The 12137-nt window shown below is 43.9% G+C and overlaps 1 protein-coding gene across 1 annotated transcript in view; it reads left to right on the top strand.

Annotated features, from left to right (window-relative positions):
- Positions 1-852: 852 nt before the first annotated feature.
- The window catches only part of LOC311244983 (uncharacterized protein), a gene marked incomplete at its 5' end in the record, with an annotated part of 83379 nt that continues 72094 nt past the window's right edge, over positions 853-12137 (top strand). The window contains 3 exons of the mRNA XM_084334708.1: positions 853-1327; positions 1606-1737; positions 2227-3233. Of these exons, the coding sequence (XP_084190834.1) occupies positions 853-1327; positions 1606-1737; positions 2227-3233 (1614 nt within the window). The remainder of the gene's footprint in view (positions 1328-1605; positions 1738-2226; positions 3234-12137) is intronic.

The raw sequence follows: 12137 nt of genomic DNA, 5'->3' as shown, positions 1-12137 counted from the left end.
TCGCTCTACTACCACCCAGTGGCACATTTTAGAAGTGCCTCGTTATATAGTGCATTGATTACATCACCAAACGGTGTATCAAATTATGAGAATTGAACTTGTGGCGTCCAGAGGTGGTGCAGTGGTCAAGAACACTACTTCTGGAACAATATGTGCCGCCGCTGCTGTCATGTGATTAAACCCCCTTAGAACATTCTCAATAGAAAAGCTGAATTGAATTTTGAGTTTTCCATATTGAAGTGAAAGGATTACATAACAATAGTAATAATAATAATAATAATAATAATAATAATAATAATAATAATAATAATAATAATAATAATACAAACACATTTTAAATGTAATTGTTGCCTGGGCCGTGTGTGGCTCATCAAAAGGCAACACAATTATGTTCGGTTGCTACTTTAGACAAATAAATCACAAATAAACCTGAAATTCTCTACAACAATTATATTTCCTCCACGTTTCCGTTGCAGTAATAATTAGATCCATTTTCGCGGATTTATCTAGCGGTATTAACGACCATCTCATTTGAGCGATGCACGGTCGCGGTGGCCAATGAGGGAGGCGTGCCTGCCATGTTACTAGTGCACGAGCCACAAAGCCTCATCAAGTGTAAAATCCCAATGACAGTATTTCCCGCTATTCTACACCGTTGTAAACAACCGTGTTTACTGGGCCTGCTCTCCCCCATCCCTCCCCCATCCTGCGTCTGACTGCTCCCCGCTCGACGTACAGCGCGAGGCCCCGCCCCTCCCTGTCTCTCACGCCCAACGTACAGCGCGAGGCCCCGCCCCTCCCTGTCTCTCACGCGCCAGTTACGTATGACCGTAAAAAATAGAAACTTCCAAGATGGCCGAGTCCGTGGACTCCATGCATTTCGCAGCAAATAGCAAAACAAATTCCCCTAAACCCCTGGTGCCCAAACGGCCACCGGAGAGTCGACCGCAGTCTTCCGGCGACATTTACTCGCCGCCCGCCAAGAAGGTCCGCGTCGAGGAGAAGAGCCTGAAACACAGGAAAGTGAACGGGGAGCTCTGCGCAGCGGAGAGACACAACGGGAAGCAGAGTTATGGAAGCCCAGCGAAATGGAGTTTCGGCCCGGCCAAGGCGAGCAACTCCGCCGCCGCGGCGGCTCCCGCTCGGAAAATCTTCAAGATCAGCAACTTTCTCGCCTCCCCGCACAAAGTCAAGAAGACTAAGGAGAAACGACACAGGGAGAAGGAGAAACACGTCCAGACGCAGAGTTCGCCCGTTGCCGTGGAGAAAGTGAGCCCTGGCCATAATACAAAGACGGAGAACGGTGACGTGAAAATGTTCCAGCGAGGTGAGAGGCAGCAACACAACAGATCCCTGCCATAGTGGAACGTGATTGAACATCCACTCAATTTAGCGTATTGGGAAAATGACATGTGCATGTAACGATATTAGAATACTGCAATTCAACTAATTATGACGTTATTTTGTTAATATTTTCTAGGGCCCGTTATTTATTAGGCCCAGATGGTGATGTACACGTGCCAATGTTTGCTTATCCGTTATCGTTGCTGTTGTGGATGTAGCTTGGTTTTCACTCTTCATTCTGCGTTGCTGACGCCTCCCCAGATCACCGCGTTAAGGACAAGGAGAGGGATAAGAAGAGGGAGAGGGATAAAGAGAAGCAGTGGGAGAATCACACAACACCACCTGTGAATGACATGGCTAGAGAAAACGGAGAGGTGACTTGTCCCCAGAAAGGTAAGGGTGGAGTCAGGCTGCTTTACAAACAATTAAACAAACTACTATAAAGAGAGATGTTGTTGTCCAGTGCATGTCTTCTGGCTTGTTCATGTAGCACAACACTTATCCATTAACCATCTTCTATACACTGATTTTAAAAATAAATAATCATATTTTTTATTTGAATTTAAGTTTGCATTTTGTGTCTAGCCAACCTTTACAGGACCTATATGAAATGATGCACAACTGGTAACAAACATGTTTCCAAGACACGTAACGCCTAACTGCTCCTGATGAGCAGGTTTGCACCTTGCATGGTTGCCTCTGCCGTCAGTGTGTGAATGGGCCAATGTGAGGTATAAAATGTAAAGCGCTTTGGATAAAAAAGCGCTATATAAATGCAGTCCACTTACCATTTATGTTTCTCTCTCTCTCTCTCTCTCTCTCTCTCTCTCTCTCTCTCTCTCTCTCTCTCTCTCTCTCTCTCTCTCTCTCTCTCTCCTGCAGAGTCGAATGAGAAGCCCAAAGCCCTCTCGGAGGAAGAGCTCCTCCTGAAGAAGCCCAAAGCCCTCTCGGAGGAAGAGCTCCTCCTGAAGAAGCCCAAAGCCCTCTCGGAGGAAGAGCTCCTCCTGAAGAAGCCCAAAGCCCTCTCGGAGGAAGAGCTCCTCCTGAAGAAGCCCAAAGCCCTCTCGGAGGAAGAGCTCCTCCTAAAGAAGCCCAAAGCCCTCTCGGAGGAAGAGCTCCTCCTGAAGAAGCCCAAAGCCCTCTCGGAGGAAGAGCTCCTCCTGAAGAAGCCCAAAGCCCTCTCGGAGGAAGAGCTCCTCCTGAAGAAGCCCAAAGCCCTCTCGGAGGAAGAGCTCCTCCTGAAGAAGCCCAAAGCCCTCTCGGAGGAAGAGCTCCTCCTGAAGAAGCTGAAGAAGAAGAAGAAAAAGAAGCACAAAGACGGCGAGCGGGAGAAGGAGAGACGCAGCCGGCCCAAGATGTACCACCGCTCCAGCCAGACGGTGTGCTCCGGCGTGTCTCTGGACCTGCCCGACTTCCTCAGCAAGATCAACGGGAACAGCAGCGGCGGCTTACTGCAGACCCCGGCTCCCCACCAGGATGTCCCGTACTCTCCCCTCACCACCGCTTCCGGCCCCTCCTCCATGGGCTTTGCCTCCCCTCTCCGCTGCACGGCCTCACCGGGCCTCCCCGGCTTGGAGTTCGGGCGCCTGATCCATGTGGAGCAGCAGGCCAACGGCGGGGCCTCCGTGGCGCACGCCTATACTGACCAGCTGTCCGGCCTCTCAGAAGCCGAGATGCAGCGCTTCGCCCAGGAGTTCGTCACGCTGGCGTTCAGCGAGGACGAGGCGATGGCGGCGCGCTACGTGATGGGGATCATCCACGGCGCCGCCTCCTACCTGCCCGACTTCCTGGACTACTTCTCCTACAAGTTCCCCAGCGCGCCAGTCAAGATGGAGGTGCTGGGGAAGAAGGACATCGAGACGACGACCATGGTCAACTTCTACTCTCAGGTGAGAAGGTTTGGGTGTTGGATTTCTTTCACATTTCAGAAGAAATCATCACATCGTAGAAAGTTGTAGGGGGAAAAAATTACTATTTAAAAACATTTCTTTTACTATTATGCACTTTGCTACTAAGTAATCTTCCTTGCCTATATTATATTATATTATATACAGGCATTAAAGCGTTCCGTCTTGAGACGGAATTCCGTCCATTTGATTCGGAGTTCCGTCCATTTGATTCGGAGTTCCGTCCATTTGATTCGGAGTCTGACGGATTTCCCGTCAATTGGCTACCTGGTATAATATGATTTGTAGATCCATACAGATTGAAACTAAATTGAGCCAATCGGGCGTCAAATATCATGAAAAAGGGCATTTTTTCCGACGCGGCCACGCCAAGCAGTCATGGCGAGCAATAATGGCAGGACGCACGCAGCGACTCGAGAGACAGGATTACGCTAATAGTAGAAAAAAGTTTCAGTCAAGCGACCTGCACAACCCGCCCCCACACACATGCTACTGCATCAAAGTTACTTATGATTAACAAAGGCATTCGTTTTGTGGCATTAACGTTATAGTTACACGTTCAATAACATCAGCGTATTTACCCGACCATAGCATTGTTGTTGGTCATTCATAGCTCAGTTCCTTCCTTTGCTCAAAGAGCCCATACTGAATTGTACCTATTCTGCAATCTGTTAATAAAGTTTTCAATCAGACAAATGTATAGAAAAGCTTTTATTATAACATTCGTTGCAGTAAAATCACCATGCCTCGTTTGGTACTCCTGTTATTAGCTCCGGTACGTTTGTTATTGATTCTCTTGTGTAAATCAATGGCGGACTTCCCGGAAGTAAAAAACGAATAAGCGCTTGCCGATTGGTGGTAAGAACAGCAGAGGTGGGTGCAAGCGGTGACGTAATTGGCAGAATCGACTTGTCAATCAAAATTGTTCTGTTGCTGTCTACCATGCATTGATTTGGTTGAGAGAGATACAGTGCTCTCTTATTAAAACCCATAAACAAGTCTTGAGCAAGACAAGTTAGTCTGTTAGGTTATGAAAGGCAGTGAGTATTGTACGACTCAGACTTCATCAATAATCATGACTCATGTCATGAGCATTATAAAATAAAAACACACATGGCATGGTGGAATACCATAAAGTACCATAAGTAAGTAAAGAGGCCTATGTTCATATCGGTGAGCACAATTTGTAACACAAAAAGAGAGACGTGTAGCCTATTTATTTATTTAATATTTTATTTATTCATTTTATTATTATTTTATTTGTTGCCATGCCTAAAATAATAGTCAAGCATAGGGCTAAAACATTTTCATAAACAATAATATAATTTTTTGTTATATGGTTATAATAAAAGCTTTTCTATACATTTGTTTGATTGAAAACTTTATTAACAGATTGCAGAATGGGTACAGTACAGTATGGCTCAATACACACAATTGTTAACACTTAGAGCGCCACGCCGTGTTTTCCTTTTTACCCCCTTGAATGCCACGGTCCACTCCCAATGTTAACGAACTTAATATCGCCTAATCTATGTTTTAAATTATGGCTATGTGTCTAATCTGCCCATTGCTTATCAAAGACTCATTTTCCAGTCAACATTGGCAAGGCAGATTAGATTGTATTTTTATCGCTTCATTTCTGTTTGATAGCATTTTGAAAATCACCCGTTTTCCGGGGAAAAACAACCCATGCCTATGATAATCGCCTTTTACTGGAATATTCCAGAACGTTGTCATTTGTCGGCCTATTTATGAATCGTTTTCAAATAAACGCTAGATGATCGATAGATTATGTGTGCGCACGCACGTTCGTGCCGCGCGCTGATAATAGCTGCTCTCATTTCCTGATAGCTTTTACAGTCAAAACTAGGGGTGCACTGATGTATCGGTCGGGTATCGGTATCGGCCGATAAGTGCCTTGTTGACTGCAATCGGCCTATCGGCCGATAAGCTTGAATGTGCCGATGGCAGTAGCCGATAAATATCCATCAATTTGTGTAGCGTCAAAAGACAAAAAAAGTTCACTCGCGACCTCCACAACGGTCCCCAGTCCCCCACACGCACACACACAAGCTACTGCATCAAAGTTACTACCGTAGTACCGTACTTATGATTAACAAGGCATTCGTTTTGTGGCATTAACGTTATATAGTTAGTGTTACACGTTCAATAACATCAGCATATTATTTACCCGAACATAGCAAGCCCGCGTTCATACTAGCTCAGTTCCTTCCATTGCTCATAGAGCCCTGAGTTTTACCCATTCTGCAATCTGTTAATAAAGTTTTCAATCAGACTCGTGTATAGAAAGGCTTTGTTTTATTATAACAATCGTTGCAGTAAAATCATTATGCCTCATTAACACTTTGAGTGCCACTCACGAGATATCTCAGGTTTTTAATAGTGACGTTGAATGCCACTCACGAGATTTCTCGGCTTTTTTTTTTTTTTTTTGCGATCTGAAAAATTATTGCATCACCCGAGCCTACCCGAGTATAGCCGAGCGGCGCCGGCGATCACTGTGGAAAAAAGCGCCCCCCTGTCGTCTCCCAGATGACATAAGTGATTTTGGAATGGACTCAATGAAAATGAATGGGGAAAAAAATCCGGTACTCCACATTTTCCAGTCCACTGATCCAGCCGGGGTTACCACAGTTCATTCTGGAACCTCAGATCCCCGCTGATCATGGAGTTCTACAGTATCGCGTTGGATCCATACACGTATCGATTTTTTCGAATGGTGATCAGGAATTGGAATATACCTTGGATACCATCTGATGTCAGGTAAGGACTCTATGTTATCAGTGTTAGGATAATCAGAGTAAGTTTGATGAAGATATAGGCTGTTTTGTGAAATGTCTTCTTTTGGTTTCACTGTAAAAGTCCGAGAGGAAATCAACGAGGCGATTATCCGCGCGCGGCCGTAATGTGCTTGCGTGCACGTATAATATTGATCATCTAGCGTTTATTTGAAAACGATTCATATAAAGGCAGACGAATATCAACGTTGTGGAATATTCCACTAAAAGACGATTTTCATAGAATGCTCCAGAATGAGCTGTTTTTTTATATCAAAACGGGGGCTTTTCTAACTGCTCTGAAACGGAAACGACGCGATAAAAAAACAATCTGCCTTGACAGCACTGACTGGAAAATAGTCTTTGATAATGCAATGGGCAGATTAGACACATAGCCATAATTTAAAACATAGATTAGGCGATATTAACGTTAACATTGGCGCCGATGGTGGCATTCAGCCGGTAAAAAGGAAAACCAGGTGTGGCGCTCAAAGTGTTAAAAGCTAAACGCCGGCAGCGCCGGGCCGTTGTTGTTGTTGTTCTAGAAAACCTCTTGTCAAAATCAATGGCGGACAAAAGCGGAAGTAAAAAATGTATACGCGCTTGCCGATTGGTGGTAACAGCAGAGGCGGGTGCAAGCGGTGTGTGACGTAATTGGCAGAACTGACTGTCAATCAAAATGTCATTGGTTGAGACTCTGGTTGAGACAATAGTATCCAGCTGCAGCCCAGCCGGTAGACCATACTGGGAGAACTAGTAGCTAGCTGCAGCCCTGCAGAACATACTGGGAGAGAGATAGTGCTATTTCTTGATGTTTCCTTTTTTTAAGTAAGTAAAGAGGCCTATGTTCATATCGGTGAGCACAATTTGTAACACAAATATACAGTAGTTTCATAAAAATATATATATATATTAAAAAAAAAAAAAATTTACCAAAAAAAAAAAAGAATTAAAAAAAGATTTGCCACAAATATCGGTATCGGCCGCTTGTGTTTGTTGAACAATCGGTATCGGCGGCAAATTTTCATATCGGTGCTGCATCCCTAGTCAAAACAGCTATATCACATAAACGCTTATATCTCTGTGAAAACTACCGGTAGTCTGATTATCCTAACACTGATAACATAGATTCCTTACCTGAGGTCAGATGGTATCCAAATGGTTTATTCCAATTTCCGATCGCCATTCGAAAAAATCGATAAATGTATTGATCTATCGTGTGTACAGTATAACCCATATTCGCCGTGGCTCAGAGGCTCCAGAATGAACTCTGGTAGACCCCGGCTGCATCAGTGAGAAGTAAAATGTGGAGTCAGAAATCCGCACGTGATGCAATATGATTTCAGATCGCTAATAAAAATATATAAATAACCCGAGAATAGCCGTGACGTGGCATTCAACGGTCTGGTCGTAAACCCGAATAAAGCCGTGAGTGGCGCTCAAAGTGTTAAGGGGATGCAGACCAGAGAAAGACTTTCATCTTGTTTACATCAGGGTCCCCCATTTTCAATTCATCATAACATATGACACACATGACATACAGATAGACAATACTGCTACATCTATACATTTATGACATACCAGATTTACAAATACAGTATTGTTTGTGATACAATAAGAGTCTAAAAAAAAGAGTATATACATTTGATGAAGAAACTACATTGGAGGAGGTTGGGTAGGTTGGGTGGAGGGGGGGGGGGGCTGTACATTGGAGGTGGGTGGGTGGGGTGGGGGCGGGGGGTGTAACTGTACATTGCATTATCGACGAAACCGAAACAAGTAGGCACCCTTAAAACGCTAACGCTATTAAAAAAAAATAAAACAGTGGAGGTTAAAATAAGAATATGACTTGGCCTGAAAAAAAGTTCAGTCAGGAGATTATTTTTTGCTTTAATCCCTGTATATAGCCTAGCAACAGTGTTAGGCTACAAGACACTGAGTCTCATGTTGAATTATAGAAAAAGCGACCCAAAACCGAAACCCGCCCAATTTTCCGCCGTCGACTTAAAACACACTTCGTCAATCAATATCTGAAGAAAAACGCTGACTAACCTAATCAAATCAAATGTATTTGTAAGGCCCGACAACACACGTTAATGTCCCCATGGGCCGGACACGTCAAGAAGAAACATCCCAATAAGTCAAGAACAAAACAAAAACACCATAAAGTCCAAAGAATTTAAAATAAATCCAAAATAAATGCAACACTTCCAGACATACCCCACGCGAAGGTAAGGAAAAACTCACTAAAACCTAGCAATAGGGAAAAATGCACCACAGGCAATGTGGAGGAGAGAAACCTTAGAAGGGCCATTCAAGGGGGGATCTCCCTTCTTAGATGTCGGTGATAGTAGTGTTGCAGTAAAACAGGCGAACAGTTGGTAAGCATGCACTCATGTGTGGTGAAACACAGATAAGTGCATGCGATAGCAACTGAATGTTTTGAAAGATTAAAGATAGAGCTGATAGCGGATCTATTTAAGGCAAAGGGGCGGCGCAGAGAGGGTCGCATCCTCCCGGTCATCATCACGGGACGTCCAACACTCCGATCATCACTCCGAGACAGCCACTCACAGGGAGACACTGAGGACAGGCGTTAGACAGTTTGTGTGATTGTGATGGGCGGACATAGCAATAGATACAAGTGGTAAGCATATTATGTGAATAGAATAGATATATGTAGTAAGCATATTATGTGAATAGAATAGAAGTACTTAACCCAGCAATGAACTCCATGTCTAAACCACGTTGACAGACCACGGACAGAAGACGGTAAGAAGCTGATCCATGGCCTCGGTGGTGCACGTAGAACAGTCACTGCAATCTTGGCCAAGACCCCGAGACATCCACCACCTTGGTCAGCACTACGAGACAACCACTCAGAGAGATGGCGGGGGGGGGGGGGGGGGAGGGGTTAGAGAGTTCCCATGTTTGTAGTGGGCGGAGATGGAGCAATAAATACATGTAGTGAGCATCAGTGATGCCACAGATTACTTGTAAAAAATTATCTGATTACTGATTACTCCTTTAAAAAGTAATCTAGTTACTTGACTGATTACTTGATTATTACGGTTACTAAGTCGTCGCCGTCCCCCCTGCTGCTGCCACAACATAAGAATGACAACATTTATTTTTTATTTTTTTTATAATGATTTATTGAAAATGCATAATGTCATAAACCATGATTGGCTGCTCAGACAGGTCATCATGAGACGTCATCAGCCATCAGGCCATATAAGGTCACATCTGTCCACTGCTCAGGCACTCTAGGACAGTGGTTCCCAAACTAAATAAAATAGAAAATTTATATAATATAATTTTAATTTTAAAAAAAATTGTAAAACCGTTGTGTAATATAAAACATGGTATTATAGTTTGTTATTCTCACGTGTGTGTGGCTGTGTGCGTGCGCGAGCGCACGTCCCATCTCCGGTCTAGCTGACTGTACCCCTGGCTCTCTTATCAGCATTATGAGATAGTAACTAAATAGTAACGCACAGCCATTTGGAAAAGTAACTGTAATCAGATTACTGGCTTGTAAAAAGTAGCAAATTAGATTACTATTTACTGAAAAAAGTAATCTGATTAGAGTAACTAGTTACTTAGTAACTGGTGAGCATATGCATGCATGGTGACAGTAGAATCATAGTATATAAGAAAATTGTGAAATTGAGTAATAGATAGAACTACTGCAGGCGTATAGATACATGATGAGATATAAGACAATAGCTCAGGGCCGTATGCCCCGGGGGGCAGGAGAAGCCACTCAGAAGGTTCAGCACTGCAGGCCAGACAGAAGGCGATATGAAGCTGTTCCATGGGACCGGTTGAGACGGAGACAGAGGTTAAAAAGGTTCTCCCATGTCTGCAGACATGGGAGCAAATAGACATCCTAACTAAACTAGATAGATTAATCTAAGGGTCAGTCCCCGACCAGGTGAGATCAGGGTAGGTTGAAGGAGAGAGAGAAAAGATGGGTCTTAAGCAGGGATTTAAAAGCTTCTACAGAGCAGGCGCCCCTGCCTGACGACGGCAGGTAATTTGTTCCACAGGTAGGGAGCGAGGTAGACAAAGGCTCTGTGGCCGGCGGATTTCTTTTGAACCCTAGGGAATTGTCTATACTACTATGCACCCAAGTTCGAGACTGTTTGACAAACACTCTTACTTACCCTTAGCTGCCAGAGTTGTACCCTTCCTGCTGACTTGTTGTACACAACTTTGGATAAAAACGTCAGCAAAATGACTAAATGTAGCCTTTTGACATGCACCCGTAAAATCACAGCTTAAAAAGATTACAATAACAACCGACCAATACAGTCAGACACGTGTGCAAAGATGCAAATTGTGGTGTCTTTTCTTTTTCTTATTTAGAATCATCATTGTTGTGGGCATGGCAGAATTTGTACAGCACAGCCGTTTAGTTTGTCTGCCTGTTTGTCAGTCTGTACCGTCTTTGTAAGGGATGGAACATTTCCTGTAAAACATCCAAACAGTTCGGGGCACGTGATGCAAACTGTCTGGGTCACTTTGTAATACATCACTCATGAAGTGTGCTTTTGTTTGTAGAACTGGCAGCATTGTTGTGTAGGGACAACACTGGCAATTTGCACTCAATGTCGTACGACACTGAAATTAGGGAATACTCATTTACTTACGGTAAGTTTGTCTGGTAATTGCCATTTCCCACACAAACTGACTGACCACTGCACTGGCCACCTTGCTTGGGACAAGCTGAAGTCATCACAGATTATTCTCCAGCAGCGTTTATGTCTGCTGATTGGGGTGCAATACAGATTTAGTTTTGTCTATGATGGTGATGAATAAAGCAGCGACTGTGTTCGATCCCTGTGCAGTGCTGAGGCTCTAGTGTCGCTACATATTTAACAGAATGAGTTGGTCGGTGTCACCCCAGTCCAGAATAATTTCGGGGGAGGCGAGAGTGACTTCTTCGCCCCAAGTATTTACACTAAACAACCTCTCCATGCAGATTTAAGACGGTTCCAAAAATCAATATCCAAAGCCTTGGGGTTGTTTATAGCAAACTATGTGCAGCGTAGTACAGTCACGGATGGTTTGTTATTTCAGTGCATGAACGCTCAAGTCACAATGTTAATATTCCCTCTCGTAGTCACTTCATCACCAAGGGAATTGAGGAAGAGTTGTCAAAGAATTATCCAACGGCCACTATTACTATATACTCTGTAATTCTGCAGAGGGATGGAACTCCAGAGCGACGTTACCCGACTGTGAACGCCCACTACATTAAAAGGGAGTGAGGTTTATACAAAAAAAAATAAAAGAAAGTGTTGCTAATGAAGGTCACTCCGAATTGACAAATATTGACTATGTGTTCCTTATCCTCTTGGCTAGCATATTGAACGCAAAACTTTCTTTCTGCCAAATACTTATGGACGTGGCAATGGTATTTTCTTCTCCCCCCGCCGAACCACTGAACTGGAAACCGTGACCCCAAAACTGTGATAGGAGCTGAACCGTGCATTTTATAAACCATTCCACAGTCTGTGTGTCTGGCCCCTCAAAGTACATCAGTCAGAGCTGATGATTTTACCAAAGTCATGTGCCTGCATATTGGGTGTACGCAATCTATGTGTTCATCACAGTGCATTCTGTTGAAACCTGGGGGTCTACTTTAACTTTACCTCCAGTCTACAGTTATGCAGAGGTCTACTTTACCCACCCCAGTCTACAGATATGCAGAGGTCTACTTTACCCCCAGTCTACAGATATGCAGAGGTCTACTTTACCTCCAGTCTACAGTTATGCAGAGGTCTACTTTACCTCCAGTCTACAGATATGCAGACTAGAGGTCTACTTTACCTCCAGTCTACAGTTATGCAGAGGTCTACTTTACCTCCAGTCTACAGTTATGCAGAGGTCTACTTTACCTCCAGTCTACAGTTATGCAGAGGTCTACTTTACCCCCAGTCTACAGATATGCAGAGGTCTACTTTACCCCCAGTTTACAGATATGCAGACTAGAGGTCTACTTTACCTTCAGTCTACAGTTATGCACAGGTCTACTTTATCTACAGATATGCAGAGGTCTACTTTACCTCCAGTCTACAGT

Source organism: Notolepis coatsorum, assembly GCF_963971535.1.
Source record: "Notolepis coatsorum genome assembly, chromosome: 18".
In the NCBI taxonomy this organism is placed as follows: domain Eukaryota; kingdom Metazoa; phylum Chordata; class Actinopteri; order Aulopiformes; family Paralepididae; genus Notolepis; species Notolepis coatsorum.
The sequence above is the reverse complement of the archived record's forward strand: the minus strand, read 5'-3'. Positions and strand labels throughout refer to the sequence as shown.